Source organism: Perissodus microlepis, chromosome 5 (genome assembly GCF_051167445.1).
Source record: "Perissodus microlepis isolate ML-2025 ecotype Zambia chromosome 5, ASM5116744v1, whole genome shotgun sequence".
NCBI lineage: Eukaryota > Metazoa > Chordata > Actinopteri > Cichliformes > Cichlidae > Perissodus > Perissodus microlepis.
In genome coordinates this window covers 17,936,499-17,958,533 of record NC_140465.1, presented here as the reverse complement: position 1 = coordinate 17,958,533, position 22,035 = coordinate 17,936,499, and the positions used below count along the sequence as shown (strand labels likewise).

The window sequence follows — 22,035 nt, the reverse complement described above, 5'->3', positions numbered from 1 at the left end:
TATTGTATATTATTAGTATGCTAAATTATACTGTAGCTTGATATTAACGGTATTAAACTCAGTAGAAACGGGAAGTTATTTATAAAATCATATAACAAAGTACATCAGAAAAAGAGAGACAAAAGCTGCTGTTCATCATATATTGTAATTATTCTGGAAAAAGTTGTTACCACTGTCAAACTTTAACTGAAAAAAAGCCTTGTTTTGTTATTTTGTTGCTATTTTCTATGATTCGTCAAGCAGTAAAACATTGTGTATAAAATGCATGTATATCAAATCTGATATTCTTGAATCTGCACCCGTAGAAAGATACGAGGCAGCACAAGTACTGCTATGCCTTTAAGGCCAAACAATAAAGACAGCCTCTTAAGTAAAACTGAAACAATGTAACCCGGACTCTGACCGAGTGACGAGCACAGCTACAATCTTTACATATTTGTGGCTCAGCGGAAGTTGTCAAATGACGTCAGACGCATCCCGTTCTGTGAGCGGGACTCTCACAGCTGAGCGCCGAATAAAAAAAAAGTGCTGAGGCTAACTTTGTCAAGAATCTGCGCGTTATTTCGGAGAAAATGGCCTTCGAGACGGAAGCGGATCTACCACCTAGTCTCGCATGTCTGAAAGTAAGTTGTAGCTATGTTTGATTTCAAATGTTTTGTTGACATGCTGGCTGTTAGCCCCCAGCTAACTGAAAACCCCAGCAGTAACACTTACATCACATTCGTTCAATCTTTTCTCTATAACTCACTTGCGTATCTGACGTGCTTACAGTTAGTAATGAAACGTTTGTTAACCTTGTAAATACAGTGCAACAATGACACAAGTCAATCTAATTTGACTACCGCTGAGACGTAACCCAAACCAAACATGCAGCTCTGAGCAAAAGTGCATCTCTAATCTTACAGGTCTTGCGTCAGGTCTTCGCTGGGGTTCCCTTCTCCTCGTTAAGGAGATGTTAAGGACATTATTTTCAGATACTGTTCATCTGCTGTAGATGGCTGTGTCATATTACAGCATCAGTGATAGTGCCACAATGCATACAGTTTTTTTTCTGTTGGTGTATTGTCAAAAATATTATTGCAAATTTCCTTTATGTTATCATGTTGAGGATATAGCTCCCACCCCTACCTGGCAGTTCTAATTTTGACCTCTACATGTTCACTGTCCTAATAGTGCTTTGGAAAGTGAGTAGTTGGTGAAAACATACTGTTTTGTTGTGGGTTGTAGTTTAGGATGTCATCTAATAATCAGAAGGTTAGTGGTTTGATCCCTGTCTCTTGTAGTCTGCATGGGCAAGATACTAACCCCAAGTTGCTCGCCGATGTAACCATTGGTGTGTGAATGTTGGATAGAAGGCACTTACAGTAGAACAGTGCTGTATAAAATTATAATTTTTCATAGATTCAGCTTAAGAAATGGGAGCAAATTTTGACCTTATTCAGCCGGCTGCTAACATTGTGGCTAAATATGCAATTTAAATTAGGTTCTGTGGTAATTTATCTGTCAATTTGCAGAAACAACACTGTTTTATCCCTTGAATTATGTGGGTTTTTTATGCTTGGTTTATTTATAGGTCAGTATTAAGTGCCTTAAAAATCGAGAAGAAAAGTAAAACATTCCTCTGAAAATGGTCAGGTACAAGGAGGGGACTGAAAATGAGAGAAAAAGCTGTCAGTGACCAGAGAAAAATTTGAAAGGCCTTCAGAAAGTCTGGAGTCTATTGCTCAACACTGGTTTTTTTTTTTTTTTTTTTAATTACACGAAAGCCTGGCTCCATGGAAGAAAAAAATAAAGACATGAGGGATGACTCAGAATGTGTGCACAGTATTGTCTGCGGTCAGAAAAGAAAGGACAACTTGTATTGCAAACATCACATTAAAAAAAAGACGTGGAACCTTGAACATTCTTACAAGAGAACATTCAGCTTGAGAAAGGAGGGTTAGATAGTTTCCTGTTATTTAGTTGGATAGACCGGTTTTAGGAAACGATATCCTTTGTATGGAAATGTATGGGCAATCCTTTGCTAAACGAGGACATTCACCAACTCTAGTGTACTACATTTATTTATCATTCAGTGAGTAACATCTTCATCTGTCAACTTTTGTATTTTCATCCTATGTCTTGATGCATGCTCAATCATCCAGGTAAGTAAATCTCCAGAAGTTGATTCTGTTCACCAAAGGAACAATGGGCTGGGAGGTCAGTTCCTTAGTCTTAATTATGCAAATTCTCATGACCATTGATCAACACCACTGACCAAAACCCACTGATCAAAGCCCATTGTTCCTTCAGTGGGCTGGTTTCAGTCATTATGCAAATGTACTGTTTATAAGATTGGGGAAACCTGCAGTCAGCTGAGGCTAAAGAAGTCACTTGGATGAGTGACGAAACATTTCTCCCACAAAACGCTACGTCCAGATGAACAGAATCAACTTTTGGATACTTTCATCCTAAAATAATATATGATTAAAAGTGCAAAGGTTCATGCACGGATGCTTTGAGCCAGCCATACTTTTAGTAGGTAAAATATATTGTTGTTGTTATTATTGCCAGGTACTTGTTGATTTTCAGCTCTGTTTTTCTCTCTCCCATCTACAGAATGTTGATGCGCTGCTTCGGTGTCCTATTTGCTTCGACTTTCTCAATATTTCAATGATGACAAAATGCTCACACAATTGTAAGTAATAGCAGTGCAAAAAAAAATTGTTGATGATAAAAAAAAGTAATAGCAGTGCAGATGCAGTCATAAAAGAAGTTTATGCAAATAAAAGGAAGAACACTGAGTGGTTGTTTGAAACGAGCAATCAGCTGTCCTTTGTCTGGTTTATGAACTATATCCCACACATTGCAGAGGCAGATCACGAAGTATATTTACATAAATTATTTTTGATCGTCTACCATAACGCAACATTGACGGGCACACATTAAATTTCTATTGTTTTGTTTTTAACGATTTAAAATGGTTTACTGTAGAGCTGCAGACATAATATTATTTTTCTCATCTTTTCCAAACACTTCACCCTCTCTCTGTCACTCTTCAAATTTCACAATTTGCTAAATTAAAAACTGTCACACACGTCAAATAGCGATGTGATAAAATGTCAACAGGCTGACATGAACAAACTTTACTGGTAGTGGAGAGAAGAACAACCTGATTAAATGGGTACCACTTTACTTTTTTTGTAATTGATTAAATATACCAAAACTTTGTGTTTGCATTTTATTTTGCAGTTTGTTCTTTGTGCATCCGGAAATTTCTTTCTTACAAGCTCCAGTGTCCAGTTTGCAATACAGTAAGTATGACCATGACTTGTAATGGAATTACATAATAATTAAGGAAATCACCTAAAGAGACTTAATCGATATCAGTAAATATTGGTTAAATTATTTAAGTAATTCACTGAAGAACATCACTTAAACATTGTTTTGCTCAACTTTAATTGTAAATATCACTGGATTTTGGACCCTATAGGCAGAATTTCTTCATATCTCGCTTCTTTTTCTTTTAGCAAATGACAGAAGCAGACCTGAGGAACAACCGTTTGTTGGATGACTTGGTCACAAACTTTCAATCAGCAAGGTAATGTACAGCTCATGACAAGTAGCAAGTGAACTGTCTTGTATCTGAAATGAAGAAGAGCTTTTTATGCATTTAGATCTTAGTGCACACTGAATCACCACTAGTGGGGTCCACAACAATATTACAATATTACGTTAAAGGACAGACAAAAAATACTTGCAGCTGTATTGCATGATTTGGTACACATATAGAATAAGTGTGTATGCAAACTATATACTTACCGGCCACTTCAGTAGTTATACATTATCGGGTTTAACCCCAGTTTACCTTCAGAACTGCCTTAAGTCTTCATGGCACTGATTCAGCGAGGTGCTAGGAACATTTTTGTCCGTACTGATTTGAATCACACAGTTGCTGCTGATTTGTCAGCTGCGCATCCAAAAGGTGCTCTCTTGGATTGAGATGTGGTGACTGTGGAGGTCATTTGAGTACAGTGAATTCATTGTCATGTTCAAGAAACCAGTTTGAGATGATCTGAGCTTTGTGAGATGGTGCATTATCATGCTGGAAGCAGCCACCAGAAGATAAGAACGCCGTGGTCTTAGATAAATCATCTTTTTCACTCCTCCAAGCTATACAGAATGTCACAGCCAGACTCCTTACACATTCTTGTAAAGAGGCTCACATTACTCTTTAGGTTGGCTCCCAGTAAATTGCAGGACTCGATTTAAAATTTTTGTACTCGCATACTGAGCACTTAACAGCCAGACTCCAGACTATTTATCCCAGCTTGTTACTAAACACACTGCTGCTTGTGGTCTTCGATCACAGGATCTCAGAATTTGTTAGTGGTTCCTTGTACAGGATGAAAAACTAGGGGGGACAGAGCCTTCAGTCTGTGGCACCAAGGCTTTGGACCAGCCTCCCACTCCAACTTCTGACTGTGGACTATTTTAAGAAGCAGCTAAATACCTTTTTGTTTAACTTGACTTTCTGTTGAGATGTTTTCAAACTACCTGTTTTACTTTGTTCTGCATCTATTGCCATTAACTGCACTTTTATTTTATTGTGCAGTGCTTTATGACTGCCTATCTATGAAAGGTGCTTTATAAATAAACTAAATATTAATAAATATAATATCTAAATAAATATAAATATATATATATATATATATATATATATATTTATATATATATATAAATAAATGACAATACTCGGGTATCCTGTGAAGATTAATGATGGTCAGCTGGTAGTAAGGGGCCAGAAGTGTTCCAAGAAAATATTTCCCCACATCATTACACCACCACCAGCAGCAGCAGCCTGAACTGTTGACACAAGACAAAGTGGATCGATGCTTTCATGTTGTTTATACCAAATTCTGACCCTACCATCTGAATGTTGCAGCAAAAAGCGAGACTCGTGAGACTAGGTGATGTTTTTCCAATCTTCTGTGGTTCAATTTTAGTGAGCTTGTGTGAATCCTCATGTTCCTGTTCTTGGCTGACCTATTCTCCTCTGACCTCTAGCACCAACAACCAACAGCATTCTAATTTCCTTTATTGTCATTCAGTTAATACATCACAGATGTACACAGTTCAAAAAGAAAACAGTCTCTCACTGGATATTTTCTCTTTCTCAAACATCTCTGGAAACCCTAGAGATGTTTTTGTGGGAAACTCCCAGAAGATCAGCAGTTTCTGGAATTTTTCAGACCTGACGCAAACAACCGTGCGATGTTCAGTGTCACTTAGCGGTTGCTCTTGATGTATATTTAGGTCAGACATTGAGTTGCTGCCTGGTGATTGGCTGATCAGATATCTGTTAGCGAATCGTTGTGCCTAATAAAGTGGTCTGTGACTAAGCTTCTCATCTAAGTATCATTAATGAAATATTTCTTTCTGGCATTTTGCACATCAGACTTGTTGGGACACAATGATTTAATATAATCCATTTTGCTACAGCTATCCAAAGTGCTTTTTAAAAAATTCTTTATCCTGCAGAGGCAGGCTAAATGAGTAATAAAAACGGCAAATCAGATTTCCTCTGCAATCCATGCAAACCTCTTTACCATGAGCACAGGTGCTCTGAGCATCTCTTCAATTTGTATTTCATGATTGTAAGACCTGAAGGGGTAAAAAAAAAAAAAAGATCACTGCAGGGATTTCAGGGGATCCTATTGTTATTGGCGAGATTACATTATGCCCACTAAGAAAACTATTTCACTTTTTCTTCTGTACAGTATTGAAAAAACAGCCTGATTGCCTCCTAGTAATCTACTTCTTATTTACAGATTTTCTTTAAATCAAATGGGGATTTTGTTTTCATCAGCTGAGATCACTCAGAGTTCTCATTGAATCGCATTTACCTGTGTGCTGTGTAGCTCTGGGGCTGATAAGTTTTCATTACAACAGGACGCAGAGATGAGGTGCAGAGTCCAGAGCTGGTCTAAAGGAAATTTCAAGGTACAATTTAGGTTGCATGTTATCCTCAATCTTCTGCTCTGGTGACACAGTTCACACAAATGAAAACCTTTCCTTTAAAATAGATTGTAAAAACGGATTGTTCTGTTGTTAATAACACTGGCCACATGCTTGCAGTCACAGGCTGTTGGTCTGTGTTTCTGTTGTGGAACAGTTGTTTATAGGGAGGTGTAATTATTGTAAATAATTTACAATGTCATGGTACAACAGGTCACTCCAAACTCTAATTATTTATTCCTTCAGGTTGGCACAGGGGTTATAAATCACACAAGCTCCCCTGGTGATGCTAAACTTATGTAAAAAGGGTTTAACTGTATTATTATTATTATTATTACTATTATTATTATTATTATTGTACATAGCTCTGGAGAAGCTTACATTTTCACCCCTCAGTAATAAAAGGCTAATGGTTATTGTCGTCAGTGTCGACATAACTCGAGAATGTGGTGACGTAGGATTTTGAAGTTTATACGACAGGCTTAATTGCCTTGAGGCTTAATTAGTACCAAGTGTGTCGAGAAAATATCTGCCATGGCATCACACCACCAGTAACATGAACTGTTGGCACAGTGCACGATTGATCCGTGCTTTCATGTTGTTCAGTCTAAATTCTGACCCTGCCATCCACACCTCACAGCAGAAATTAAGACTCATCAGACCAGGCTAGTAACAGGCAACAATTTTCCAGTTTTCTATTAGTAATGAGAGGTTATTTGAGTTACTGTTGCCTTTCTGTCAACCCCTTATCTGACCTCTGACGTCAACAAGGCACTTTTGCCCAGAGAGCTGCTGCTCACTGGATATTTTCTCCTTTTTCTTTTTTGGTACATTCTCCATAAACCGTAGAGATGACTGTGTGGGAAAATCCCAGTAAATCAGCAGTTTCTGAAATACTGAGGCCATCCCATTGGGCACCAACCATCTTGTCACGCCTGACATCACTCCAGTAGCTATTCTTCCCCATTCTTATGCTCAGTTTGAACTTCAGCAGGTCATCTTGCCCATGAATACATGCCTAATTGCATTGATTTGCTCCCAGGTCATTGGCTGGTTAGATATTTGCAAAATGTAATTTAGTCATGTTTTGTGCCACCGTGTGTTGCCAAAGCCTCTGTATGTTAGCTGAACACCATTCTTCTGTGTTTTGATGATCTGCTGACTGGAAGAACCATAGCATATGATTATGTTTCAACCATTTAGGCCTGTGGATGGGATATTGTTATCCTGTAATGACAAGGATAAAAGCAAAGCCCCTCAGACTGACTTTGCATTGATTTGCAGTGACCCTTCCCTCTAGGGGACAAATGGACAGAGAGTAAATTGTCCCAAAAACCATAGAACAACGCCACCTCAACCCTTCTCTGTACTGGAAAAAGATTCAAGTTTGTCATCTGCCAAACTCGTCACATTCATACCAGCAAAAACTACATCTGTGAAATGCTTTTCTCTTTTGCTTGCGTTTCCATTTCTTCTGTTAAACCTACACGTCAGAACCTCCCTGCCAGCAACTCTGTATTCACAAACCTTAAAAAAAAGATCTGGTCCAGGTTTACCGATTAATACTAATCCTCCTGAACAACTTTTTTTTATGGATGGTGGCTGAGGTTGACTCCTTCTGGAACTTGTCATATCTATAGTCCACATGTGTCACTGAGGTAACGCATAACAATCTCCATCCCGGGAATAGTGTAAGAGTGGGGCTCCAGACAGCAACATTTCTAGTTTGCGTGAAAGTAGGGAACATTTTGAGAAAACGCTTCTGGCCAGAGCCTCTGCAGTTCAGGGCATTCATAAACTCTTGTTCACTGAGAGTGACGCCATCCTGTCATTCTTTTCTAAAGAAATAATAATCCACATGTAGAACAGAAAACATCTCTCAAAGGATATATATGTTCCTTTGTGTTATAGATAGTCATCTATTAACAGATCATTTTGATGATCCATATTTTGGAGAATCTTGTAGCAACTCCTTGCTGCCCCCCCTGCCTAAAGTCATTAGAATTGTTTCTTCAATATCTGGGCTGATGCCAATGCTGAAGGCTGTTATCAGTCAGTCTACCACAATGTTTGTCCCTTCCATCAATCACATCTCTGTTATCAACAGTCTGAAAGGTCTCCCTTCAAACTGTAGCCCTTCTGATCGTCATCACAGTTACGAATGAGTGGATTAGGCAGCAGCCTTTTCCTTCTCTTTTTAATTTCCTGTTGTCTAACACTGAGCATCTGAGAAATTGGATTTGTTGGTTTTGACTCTGTCAAAATGTTGTTTTGTGTAAAGATAGACTTGTATCAACTGGATTATTTGCTTTGAAATGACAGCATTGCAAAGCATTTAGGGAATAATTATTTAAACATCTGCTTATGCGGTTGGTAGATTCTCTGGTCCAGCATGTGTTTGGGGATAACTTCCTTCATTCGGATTTATCACTGTGAAATCAGTGCTTTGGGTTGCTGTTATCTGATGGCTCTAATTTACTTCTATTAGAGGCCCTTTTCCCCTCCAGCACACCATTAGCTGTTATCTCAGTGCTGCATATTTACACTGGTACAGTAACCAGTTACCTTGTAGCCTCTTGTCTCATTTGTGTTTTTGCACATTAGGATACGAGATAAATTGCTAACAAAATATGTTTAATCACAATCACAACATGCCCTTTTCTATTATAAATGCAACATGGTTTGGATTTAGTGTTGAGAGACCATTTGTGAGGCTGAACCATCGCATTATGAAATTGTGTGTCACAGAGGGTTTCATTTAGATGTGGGTTGTGTAGTTTGTTGTATCACAGCTTCTTATAAAATAAAAATACTCTAAAATACTGACACTAATAACAGTTTCTGCAGTTTTGAAACTTTCTGGGTATAAGATATGAGCTGTTCTGATGTTCGGGGTCTCATTTGCTTTAGGTTTCATTTCACAATGTGTCGATGGTGTTTTAGCACCCAGACTTTTCTGCTATAGAGCCCTCCTATTGTAAAAATGCATTTGTTTTTCTTACACCATTCATTAGTCTTTCTGAGGTCTACTGATATCCACACACAAAATCCTATTAATGAAATGATTCTGACTGCTGCAGGGATGCTTTTTTAAAGTCTTGGCACAATTACCGTGTGTATTGTCCCCGAGTAACAGCAACGGCGACTTTATAAAATGTGGTCCAAAGGCTTTGTGTGGAATTCCTCTGATCTCCTGCTCTGTATCTATGGTTTAAGGTCTCTAACACCCAGCTTTAAAAAGTGCTGTAGAAGCTATACCTGCCCTTTAAAACCCAGTTCTAATTATAAAACTTTAGCCCTCACATTGTAAAGAAAATCAATGATGCAGCTATTTAAATTCAGTAAGTGTTGGGAATTTAAGTAGGTTGTATTGATCTTACAGATCAGTGGGATTGTAAATAAAATGCCCAAACTTTAGCATCATTCCCTCATAATAACTAAATTCATCCTTTTCCACCTAACCAGAGATCAAAGCTGAAGCACAGCTTTTGAAGAGAAGCTAGAGAATATGGTTCATATAGTAGGACCAGTTCTAAAGTAAGGCGGTATTCATATACGACAGTATGGTATTGGGCTAGGGATGGGTATTGATAAGATTTTCACGATTCCGATTCCATTTTCGATTCTGTTTAACGATTTGATTCTCTTATCGATTCTTTTTAAAAAAGGAGAACACTAAGGTCGATTAGCTTAGAACTTTGTTTTATATCTTCTCTTTGAACAAGATAGAAATTTAGGAGTAACATGGCCTTACAAACACAGCAGTGAGATCTTAAGAGATCCAGCCTACGGCTTTTCAATGGGGTGTCACAGGGTCCCCAGGAAAAAAAATTGTAAATGTAAAATAATAAAATAAATATTCTTCTGTAGCAATAACAAAGTATAACATAAATTATTCTATAGCAATTACACAAGAATATCCAGTAATGTCCCTGCCTACAATTAAACACATTCACTTACCGAAAATCGGGGGCATCTGCTGTGGCAAATGGGTGCAAGCCTTTTACCACAAACTTAGTCACTGCTCGGTGACATTCGTCTATCCTGGCCTGAAAGGACACCGGTAGACTGCAGCGAGAACTGCCAGCACCTGAGCCAGCCAGACTCTGTCTGTCTCTCTCATCATGGTCACCTAAATGCAGCGCACAGTAATGGCAGGTTTTGTAATAAGGCAGATCGCGCTAACATAATATGCACTGTTAGTTGATTATTTACCTGCCGCATTAACGGGAGAGGACGTGCAAACGTTACCGCTTCAGCTGGGTTGAGATTCACGAGTCTGGAGCGGAATTAAAAACACAACATTCATTTAAGGTTATCGCGTGTTTTGTGAGCAAATGCTTTTGCATATTCGTAGTGTTTCCTCCCTTAAATGAAATATCTACTGTGCAAGTATTGCAAGTTCCCCTGTTGTCATCCGTTCTCGTAAAGTATAATCAAACTTTTGAGCGTTTGAGCCGCTTAGGCGCCGTGTTTCCTGCCAGGTAAATGACGCTCCGCAATGTGGTGACGTCATTCGGGGCGACTGGAATCGACAAGGGAATCGTTTGCAAAAATGGCAAACGATTCCAAGGAATTGAAACAGTGGGAACCGGTTCTCAACAAGAACCGGTTTTCGATACCCATCCCTATATTGGGCTAATCAACTGAATGATGTTAGTGCACTGGAATAATTATTTTGGATGGTTGTGAATACAACACATATAAATCTTTTACATTTATTTAATATTTTGGTCAGTAAATAAAATCTATAACTCTGTTTAAATTGCTCCATGTCTGTCCTAACATTTTAGGAAACTTTTAGTTTCTCCAACTAGATCAAATTTTATTAATAATATTAACTAATAAGAATGGAGAGAGGTGGTTTTATTGTAATGCCATAAGTCTCTGGGAGACTGCGAGACCATGAGTGCAGGGGGTAACTGCCCTGACCACATCTCTTCGTTGGTAAGCTTAGGTGTGTTAATTGTGAGGCTCTGTAAAAATATTCATGAAAAGAGCTTTGGACATAACTCGATAGCCAGGTGGTTTAAGTGCATCACACGTGGGGAAAAATGCCATTAGCACAAAGATGGTGGGTTTGTTCGTTGGACATTTTCTGTTTATTTTTGTCCAGACTATGTGTATGCAGCATTACTGATGAATGTTATCGGGAGAGCATATTTGTTTAAGGTTGGGAGGAGTAGAACATGTTTCCACATCACATGTGTGCAAAGCTAACTTGCCGTGTGCTTGCATCTGTGCGTGCACGTGCATGAACCTCCTCCTAATGTAGACAGAAAGCACAAATAAGTTCTTAAATATGGAAAGTGGAACATCGCACACCTCATTGGTTCCATTTTATTGTCAAGTAACAGCCCAGCTGCAATTTGTTTGCTTTCCACATTTCTGAGGCTGCAGCCAAAGTGTCTCCTTTTTATGGCTCAGTAGAAAAGGAGCGAGATGATTAAGCAGGTGAAGAGAACATCAGAGGGCTCACTTCAATGCCAACAACATTTATTCACACTTCCTGTGTTGTCGTTTTTTTTTTCTTTTTTCAAACTGAATGTAATAAAAGAGCATGTAACTGTGTTGTATTTTTTTTTTTCATTCATATGTGCCCTGTTTCTTTTCTCTTTTTCCAGGCAACAGTTGTTAAAAGCACAATTTGACTCTCCTCCAATATCTCCGAAGACTCCTGCTTCAGCCGTTAAATGCAAAACTCCGAAGGAGAGGGGCCAGAAGTGTAACAACTCTGTGCTGAGCCAATTTTTCCAAAAGAAGCCTAAAACACCTCCCAGCAAAGAAACCCAGCGCAATGGTTCCATCTCTGAGTGCGTTCAGGAGGGGAAAAGATGGACTGCAGGAATCCACAATGATACTGACCTACATTCAGGAAAAGCTGAGCTTTCAGTGGTTGTGAAAGAAGAACCCATAGACATGGACGATGCGTCTACTCAGGGTTCAACGTCACTCACGGCCTTTCCAAGTATTAGCGCTGAAAATGGGATGGCACATTCTTTAACACCTTCAAAAGACATTAAGCCCATAATCAAAGGTAAATCCAGTTTAACTGTGGCTGTTGCCTTTGAAATTATTGCTTTAAAAATGGGTAAAAGTGGCTTTTAAAGCATTCAGATGGCGATGAAAGGGCAATAAGACGGCATCAATCTGCTATTAGCTTGTGATTGACTCAAATTGGGAATTGCATGCTAACTGTTTATGATAAATGGGATTAATTGTGATAAACTGGGGAAAATCACAAATCTGTTAGTTGGAACAACCTCATAGATTTAATACTGAAATTCCTCCACAAATAGATTTGTAGTTGCTGCAGGAGGTGGATTAACTGGAAAAACACTTGGCAGCCTTATTTTTATATAGGAATACTAACATGAAGCAACCAGTTGAGTCAGCTTCCTGTCTTGGAAGAAGCTGTGCTCTTCAGCACTGTCTGACTCAGACTGATTGCAGAGTGTTTGACTGCACTCTGTGTTTATAAATGAGAACAATCACCTTGCACCCAGAAGGATTGCAAGAAGTTGTTGGTGTTGCAGATTCAAACTGGGCAACTGGTCACTGCAACTACTTGTAATTTATAACCAAATGTGAAAAAAAAACTGCAGTCAGTAGGCAAACACTGATTTTTTTTTTCCATTCTTTTTTCATTTTTGTCATCCTATTTCAGAGGTGGGAAGTAACTAAGTACAAATACTTCCTTACTGTACTTAAGTACTTGAGTAGCTTGAGTAGTTTTTTTTCCCCCTGACTCCGTTTTTTAACTTTTACTCCCTACATTTGTAAACAAATATCCATACTCTCTACTCCTTATTTTCAAAACAGGCTTGTTACTTTTGCTGTAACACATTTGAGGGGAGTTAATATTTCATGTCACTGCGAGCCTTCAAACATAAGAAGAGACGACATGTGCCAAAGTCAGGGGTTAAAAGCGGGATGGTGGGGTTTTTTATGTTTGTTTGGGAGATTGGGTGGATTTTTGGGGGGGCTTTTTTATTTTTTTCATTTTTGACACCTGAACGACTGCAGGTGTTCATAAGTTGTGGTTGCGGTACTTCAGCATCTAAGTGGCCCTACATGTTTTTAAACCAGATATTAGGTCTGTACATGTGACGTTATGTTTTTTGATATTGTGAAACGTGCTGCAACTCAAACTGAGGCAGATTAACTGTGTTATTTAAAGGCTGCATGGAAATCCTCTGCAGGTTAGTGCAGGATAAACAGGTTAGTTTGCTGTACTGTGATGGCTCTAAAGTACAGAACAGTGTGTGACTGGTGCACAGTGGCTGTGGTTTCATGGTCAGAGTTAGGTTACAGTGTAGCTGAGATTCATATGAGTTTTAGCTGATGATGTTGAGATACATTGACTGAATTCCATCTTCATACCAACTTTGTACCATCTACAAAAAAGACAGCATAGAGTACAGTTTACCGTCAGTGTTTTTCATGACCTTTTGCTTTAATTGTCTCTATTAGTTTAACTGAGTCACAATTAAAATTCACCTCCAGTGAATATAACATATTGATAACAAAACATACAGATGTGTCATTTCGGTTCAGTTCTTCATGTGCTTAATTTGAATTATGAATGAATTGCATAACTGCAGCTGGTTGGATGCATGCACTAAATTGCATGGAAATATATTATAGAGTCATAGCACCGAAAACTATCAACATTATTTTGTGTCTTTTTTGCAGTGGAGTGCCCTGTGTGTTCTGTAAGTGTTTTCCAGCATTTTATCAACAAACATCTGGACACGTGTCTTACCAGTGGCGACAAGAAGGAAAGCTTGAGGAGGTAAAGTATCCACTTTACTGATCACTTAAATGAAGACTGTACTGATGTCTTGTCAAGCTTTAATGCTCTTTTGGGAGGTAGGATATAAATAAAAGGGTCGTACGTAGGAAGAGTCAGAAGTCTCCTCAAGTTAAGGAAATTGTAGCAAAGAGAGGTCACACAAGATCAGTAATTTCCGAAGGTGAACGAACACCAGTGTGACAACCTAAGATGTGGGAGGTCTCGGACATCCAAGCTAGCAAAGACAACAAACAGCCATTAGAAATGGTAGCCACTGCCGTTATCTCCAAACTCATCAGTGGATCAGACAGACCAAAAGACAGATATGAATCAGATTAGCTGTAAAATTATTTTTAAACTATTAAACATAACAGTATTTCAACTGTCATTAACATGTGTATGTGTAGCCTAACATGTTGAGATGTTTTGTTTTTTTAATTACTTGTGATTTTGTGTTAAACTAAAAATACCCCTTATGCTTCAAATTAACAGGTACCACGTGGAGTTATGTTTACGTGGCATTTTTCTTTAATCTTGTGTATACCTGCCTAGGGACAGCAGATGGAAATTAGCTTGTGGCTAAATGTCTTTTCTATAATGAGATTAAAGTTTTCTTGTGCATGGATGCAGTAAAAAAAAAAGAATAAATAAAAGTAGAAGACAAAGAAAACTAAACAATACAGGTGGGTTTCAGTCAACCGATGACCTTATGTCCTCCCAGCAGTTTTTTCCTGCTTTATTAATAACATTTAATACAGTTTGTGATACAAAATGCCGTACAATTACCAAAAACAGAAATGTTGGGAAAAATATTGTAGGTTTGGTCTGGATAAGCCGATTATAGCCAGACACAATATGACTTAAATGAATAGCTCTCATGAACAGGTCATGTCTGTATTGATTTCACAATTCACAATTACTCACAGTCCAGGCAACAAAAAGAGTCTATGCACTCTTGAATTTCATAACTCCAAAATAATGTTTCCTTTATACGCAACAACTTCTGTCAAATGTTTCTTGTGGTATCTTATCTCATTTCCTGGAAAACGGTTTCAGCTTATCAGTTTTTATATTGATGAACAGCATCTCGACTAAGTTATGGTCAGGATTTCCATACACGAATTATCTCTTATCATTATTATTATTATTCAGCCAGTCCGTTGCTGATTTATGTGCTTTTGCTTGTTGTCTTGTTCCATTACTGGACATCTGCTGAGCTTTAGGCCATGGACTCCTGCCCTGCTGTTTTCCTCTAAAATTTGGTACAATTTTGCATCTATTGTTCGTTCAAAGGTTGCAAGTAGCCTTAAACTGTAATACTTGTTCCAATGCTTTAAGGCTGATATGAGAGTTTGTGGCTATTGTGCAGTTTCTTGTTTACTTCCAAGCATGCTGGGGAACTTTTGTGCCTTTAGAGAGGTTTAAAAGATTTTTCAGTGATGTATTGTGGAACATCCAGGCTGTCTTTTTAACATGAGATGTGCTTGTTTTGATTTTTGTTTTCTCTTGTTTGTTTTTTTTTTTTGTTGAGAGACAGAGTTTCCTTTGTGGTATTCTTCTTGAACCCCATTGTTATTCATTTTTTATTTTTTGTTGTAACAGAAACACGAACAAAGATTTTCACAAATATAGATATAGTGTTTCATTGTAACCCCTGGGCTCGCTCCCATTCTTAGGGAGAGTAGCAACAGTCATGAGTTTCTTGAACTCTTATGAAAATCTGTCTCGTTGTAGTTTGATGTCACAGGGCTTAACTTGTGAATAACTAAAGCTACAATCACATTAGGGGAACCAGTGGTTGGAGACTTGGCACGACCAAAATTAATGCGACCCTGTGAGCTCATTGGCTCTGAAATGGTTGCTTCAAAGTGGGGAACAGGTCTGCAAGCACTTGCTTTTCCTTTAGTGTGTAAAGATATTAATTTTATACCTAATTTGGAACCTTTTCTGTTATGACAATAAAAATCCTGCTTGTGTTCAAGAGCATTTATTTCTATAGTTGTAGATTTTTGTTGTAGCTTAGCACAGAGATGCACCTCAAGCATTAAAATGTTATATCTGTTGGTTACTGAAAATATACTGTGAATCTGTTTGTTTCCGCTCTCTTAGCCAGAAGAGGCGTCCAATGCCGAAGTTGGTGTACAACCTGCTTTCAGTGCAGGAGCTCAAGAGGAGGCTGAAGGAATGCAATCTGTCATTGCAGGGATCTCGAGACCAGCTGATCAAAAGACACCAAGATTTTGTCTACTTATACAATGCCCAGTGTGACTCTCTAAACCCGAAATCAGGTGAGAGGATTTGGTCTGTTTTTTTTATTAAAATGAAAAAACAAAACAAAACAAGAACTCTAAACTGCTGTGATATCACAGTGTTTTGTTACACAACAAAAGAAGTGGACTGTATAGGATATTGTCCAACCTCAACTTGAAAATCAGAAGTGTTTGTAGTCTATTCAAATAGCCACACTTGAATGTGGAATGAAAAATCACACATCATAAAAGGGGCCAGATGCAGTGTTGTTTACAAAACAGGGGAACAGTCATGTAATAGCTCTCAGTTGTGTACTTGTTGCCCTTATTAGTTATACAACAAATGAGAGGAGGGAGTGTGGCAGCCCCTTAACCTGTGCCTGCACTCTTCATTATACCAGACAGAGGCTTGCATGGACTTAAATGCTCTAGCCAGAAAATGACACTCAAATATTTAGAAACACAGTAGAATCACCAAAAATTGAGATTTTTTTGTAAAATGTGAATAAAAACGAATGCAATGTTTTGTAAAATCTCATAAACCCATATCTTATTCACAATCTAGGAAACATTAAATGCTTAAACTGCAAAATCTTTAACATTTCGAAAAAAATATCAGTTCATTTTGAATGTTATGCCAGTAACATGTCTCAAAAGTTGGTATGGAGGCACCAAAAGGCTGGAAAAGTATACCCCAACATTAAAGAAAAAAAATAACTCAATCAACATTTTATAACTAATGAGGTTAAATGGAAACAGATGGTAACATGATTGGGTAACAAAAAGAGCAAAGAAGTGAACATCATACAGCTTTCGTTTCTCCACCATTTAAAATAGACGGAGCAAAAGTGAAAAACTGTTCTATCCTCATACTATTGGGAATTTGAAATTCCACACAGGGTCCTCTGGACTAAAGAGGAACCATCCAGTGCATCCGGACTTTTAAACAAGCATTCTCCCATCCAGACGATATTTATTTCAGTGAAGCTTTTGCATATTTCACAGTCCTGAACTTTCACCAGTTGAAACATTTAACAAATCGTGAAACAAGAAATACGACAAAGACCCGGGACTGTTGAGCAGCTGGAATCGTGTATAAGACGAGAACGGGACAACATTCCTTTTCAAAGTCCAGCAGATGGTCTCTTCTGTTCCCAGACAGAATGTTAATTCAGCAAAATCAGACTGAACTGTTCTGCATTCACTTTAACAAACACTCTGCTTGTTTGGGAACAGGCATTTTTTTTTGTTGTTTGTTTGGGGGTTTTTTGTAACTCTATCGTGAAATGCCTTTGCTGTGGTACAAAGCTTTAACATTTTTTCCCCATGAGACTTAAAGATAGAGTGAAGTTGGTGATATTTGACCTCACTAGTTTGGTTTTTGTCTTGATTTTTTTTACTTTTCTTGAAAACCTCAGTTTTGTTTTGCCACCTCATGGGTCAAATGGTACATTTCATATAAGGGACAATATTTATCACCTCAAGCCAAATAAAGATTCATCTTTCGTCTGTCAACAGCTGAGGAAATTGCCAAAGAGGTTGAGGCCAATGAGAAGATGAGAAATCAGTTGCGGGGGAAGGCCAAGCCAGTATGTATTAACTGCTTAATGAGAGCTTAAATTTTGTTTTTGTTTTTTCTGAAATGTACGTTGCAGCATCTTCAGTAGCGTTTATATATCATCAGTAAGGTTTATTTTACTGTATTTTTAATCTTTTTTTTTTTTGAGAAACAATAATTATGACAAGTTCTTACAATTTAAAAATTTCACAGTCTTATGAAAATGAATTATTTGTAATAGAAAAGCAGTACTTTTGTTGCACGGGTGCTGGCATAAAAAAAAGACAGGTTAGCTCAGTTTCTTTACAAATATTGCAAAATTTCAATATTTGTTTTTCTTGATTCATTGTCAATATGAACAAATGTCTCTCCAATTAATCTTTTTCCAGGTCATGGTTTTCTCAAAGAATCATTCTGAGAAAGAGATCGAAGACATGCATTCAAATTACAGTAAGTTTTTCTTTTTTCCTCCTGACACTTTTATGTGCTGAAGCGTTGCATGTTTTACATGCATACAGCAACGCAGTCCTAGGAAATGTTTCGTTTAAATCAACACTTGTGAAGAACGACACATGTAGTGACAATAAACATTGGTGATGGTAAAAAAAGCCAGAGTCCTGTTGACTCTGTTTATTGTGGCCAGTAACTGAATGGTGTTCATTTTTGGATGCTGCTGTCTTTGGAAAGAAAGACTGAAATGTATGGCTCACATGAAATACAACACACATACAGTATTGTGAAAGTCTTAAGCCACCTCTCATTTCTTTATATTTTTCTAGGAAAATTGTAAATGGGTGGGTAGATGGCTGTAGACAATCATTGTTGTATATTAATGTCAGTTTGAACCAAAAATCTCAAATTTGGGCTCATCACTGATTTTTGTCAGGTACAATGAGAATGCTTGAAATAATTTAGGAGAGCTTCTCTATTAACTCTATACAGTTTTTTTTAATGAAGGAATAGAGACGTATTCAATTCAATAAAACTTTATTGATCCTGAAGGTTGACCCCGAAGGATATTGGGTATTCAGAATTAGAGTGCGTTTTATATATTTTTTGGCTACAAAAGAAATAAAAGTTTAAAATTAGCTGGATAGATGTTATTGACAGCCTGTTATGACAGTTTTCAAAGCCTCCATCAGGCTTCTCGGTGATCAATTCTTATAGGTCACTAGTTCAGTTGGAAAATCCACTGTAAGAGGACTTACTGAGAGGCAGTCCATCATGGAGACTGCATGACATTTTTGTCTGGCTGAGTAATTGTTGCTTGGTAATACTGTGGATAGGTCGGCTGTCCCTGTGAAAACCGGCATAGGTTACTGATATTCAGTATCTCTAATATAACATGCTTTTGTTTCTCAGAAAGAGGATTGCAGGTTTGCATATGAAGTGTGTCGCCCAGCCATAACGCAAGTGTTACTTTATTTAGTCTATAAGCTAGCCTCACATACCTTCATCAACAAGTTAAAAAAGAAGCAGAAACATGGACAACAGTTGTCTGATTTTTAGCAGCACGTGGGGACATAGGTTTTTGTCTGTGTAAATAATCTCCAGTATTTTATTATAATTTATAGGGCCACTTGTCTGTTGATTTGTATGTCTGAGACTTTTTTTCCCCCATGTGACCTCAGAGGTAATCACTCGGATACACAGAAGCAAGAAAATCTAGATCAGCTCTGTGTTTTTATCCTCGGGGCAGAGGCCAGTTCACCAAAATCACAGGACATTGTTCTCAAGTCATGTTGATTGTTGGAAATAACTCTTAAGAGCTAACTTTAAAAGTGTTTGAAAAATGGATGTGACTCACAGGAGGTGTGCTCTATAAATAGCTGCGCTGCTGTGATAACCTCCTGATTTATCAGAGGAGGATGTGGATGACTCACTCTGCCAGCATGGGCAGTGGTGCCTGAGCAGGCAAGAAGGTGAAAGCGGCGTATACACATGCACACACCGTATCCGCCAGGAGCTCACAGGCTTTTCTTTCTGTGACACCAATTTCTTTTAGTGTTAATACAGTTGGTAGCTAGTTATTCAGAAAACATTCCCATTTGGTAAAACAACAGCAGGTTGAAAAAATGTTCTGCAGTAACACTTTCTGAGACGTGAGTTTAAACTGCAGCTCCAAGTGGTCAACTGTGCGTTACAGTCATTTTAATTAGCAACCGTTTAATTAGAATAGCTTTAATTTATGACTGCATTTAATCTAAACATTGAATTCAAGGTTAGACTCTCGAACCGCTATTAGAAATCAGTGACTATCACATAACGTCATAATCATTCTATCCTCTTGATGTGTTTGACCCTATAGCGATATGCTATTTTGCCCACAGGGAAGCAGCACAGCAGTGACTTTTCCCGGCTAATAGCGCAGGTCCGCGGCCGCATGGAGACCACCAGACAACCTCGTGTTAAACAGGAAGTCAGTGAGGTGAACAAGGACGTACAAAAAACGCACTCTGCAGGTACTTTGACATTCAGCCATAATATTTTCTACACTTCTGTGCACTTCTCTGATGCCCTTTAAAAAAAAAAAAAAAGCCACTTGATGTCTGTGGTTACCTGCTATCTTGTACACTTGCGTGAAAAGGAAAGCTTTCAGGGGATCCTATGCAGCCCTGTGAAGACTAAGAACACCTAAGAACAGTTAATTCAATTCAATTCAATTCAATTCAATTTTATTTATATAGCGCCAAATCACAACAAAAGTCGCCTCAAGGCGCTTCATAGATACAGAGAAAAACCAAACAATCATATGACCCCCTATGAGCAAGCACTTTGGCGACAGTGGGAAGGAAAAACTCCCTTTTAACAGGAAGAAACCTCCGGCAGAACCAGGCTCAGGGAGGGGCGGCCATCTGCTGCGACCGGTTGGGGTGAGAGAAGGAAGACAGGATAAAAGACATGCTGTGGAAGAGAGACAGAGGTTAATAACAGATATGATTCAATGCAGAGAGGTCTATTAATACATAGTGAGTGAGAAAGGTGACTGGAAAGGAAAAACTCAATGCATCATGGGAATCCCCCGGCAGCCTACGTCTATTGCAGCATAACTAAGGGAGGATTCAGGGTCACCTGGTCCAGCCCTAACTATATGCTTTAGCAAAAAGGAAAGTTTTAAGCCTAATCTTAAAAGTAGAGATAGTTTCTGTCTCCCGAATCCAAACTGGAAGCTGGTTCCACAGAAGAGGGGCCTGAAAACTGAAGGCTCTGCCTCCCATTCTACTTTTAAATACTCTAGGAACAACAAGTAGGCCTGCAGAGCGAGAGCGAAGTGCTCTAATAGGGTGATATGGTACTACAAGGTCATTAAGATAAGATGGGGCCTGATTATTTAAGACCTCGTATGTGAGGAGCAGGATTTTGAATTCAATTCTGGATTTAACAGGAAGCCAATGAAGGGAAGCCAAAACAGGAGAAATATGCTCTCTCCTTCTAGTCCCTGTCAGTACTCTTGCTGCAGCATTTTGGATTAGCTGAAGGCTTTTCAGTGAGTTTTTTGGACATCCTGATAATAATGAATTACAGTAGTCCAGCCTGGAAGTAATAAATGCATGAACTAGTTTTTCAGCGTCATTCTGAGACAGGATATTTCTAATTTTAGAGATGTTGCGCAAATGGAAGAAAGCAGTCTTACATATTTGTTTAATATGTGCGTTGAAGGACATGTCCTGGTCAAAAATGACTCCAAGGTTCCTCACAGCGTTACTGGAGGCCAAGGTAATGCCATCCAGAGTATGAATCTGGTTAGATACCATATTTCTAAGATTTTCAGGGCCGAGTACAATAACCTCAGTTTTATCTGAATTAAGAAGCAGAAAGTTAGCGGCCATCCAGGTCTTTATGTCTTTAAGACATTCCTGCAGTTTAACTAATTGGTGTGTGTTATCTGGCTTCATGGACAGATAGAGCTGGGTGTCATCTGCATAGCAGTGAAAATGTATGCTATGTCTTCTAATGATGCTGCCTAAGGGAAGCATGTATAATGTAAACAGAATTGGTCCTAGCACTGAACCCTGTGGAACTCCATAATTAACCTCAGTGTGTGAAGAGGACTCTCCATTTACATGCACAAATTGGAGTCTATTAGATAGATATGATACAAACCACTGCAGTGCAGTACCTGTAATACCTACAGCATGTTCTAATCGCTCTAATAGGATATTATGGTCGACAGTATCGAACGCTGCACTGAGGTCTAGCAGGACAAGCACAGAGATGAGTCCACTGTCAGAGGCCATAAGAAGATCATTTGTAACCTTCACTAAAGCTGTTTCTGTGCTGTGATGAGCTCTGAAACCTGACTGAAACTCTTCAAATAAACCATTCCTCTGCAGATGATCTGTTAGCTGTTTGACAACTACTCTTTCAAGGATTTTTGATATGAAAGGAAGGTTGGAGATTGGCCTATAATTAGCTAAGACTGCTGGGTCTAGAGA

The 22,035-nt window shown here is 38.4% G+C and overlaps 1 protein-coding gene across 1 annotated transcript in view; it reads left to right on the top strand.

Moving 5' to 3' along the window:
- Positions 1–443: 443 nt before the first annotated feature.
- The window catches only part of rad18 (RAD18 E3 ubiquitin protein ligase), a 37,823-nt gene continuing 16,231 nt past the window's right edge, over positions 444–22,035 (top strand). Inside the window, exons 1-10 of the mRNA XM_084928410.1 lie at positions 444–623; positions 2,599–2,677; positions 3,232–3,293; positions 3,510–3,580; positions 11,622–12,034; positions 13,693–13,792; positions 15,902–16,080; positions 17,560–17,630; positions 17,989–18,049; positions 19,930–20,061. Of these exons, the coding sequence (XP_084784536.1) occupies positions 573–623; positions 2,599–2,677; positions 3,232–3,293; positions 3,510–3,580; positions 11,622–12,034; positions 13,693–13,792; positions 15,902–16,080; positions 17,560–17,630; positions 17,989–18,049; positions 19,930–20,061 (1,219 nt within the window). The 5' untranslated portion in view covers positions 444–572. The remainder of the gene's footprint in view (positions 624–2,598; positions 2,678–3,231; positions 3,294–3,509; positions 3,581–11,621; positions 12,035–13,692; positions 13,793–15,901; positions 16,081–17,559; positions 17,631–17,988; positions 18,050–19,929; positions 20,062–22,035) is intronic.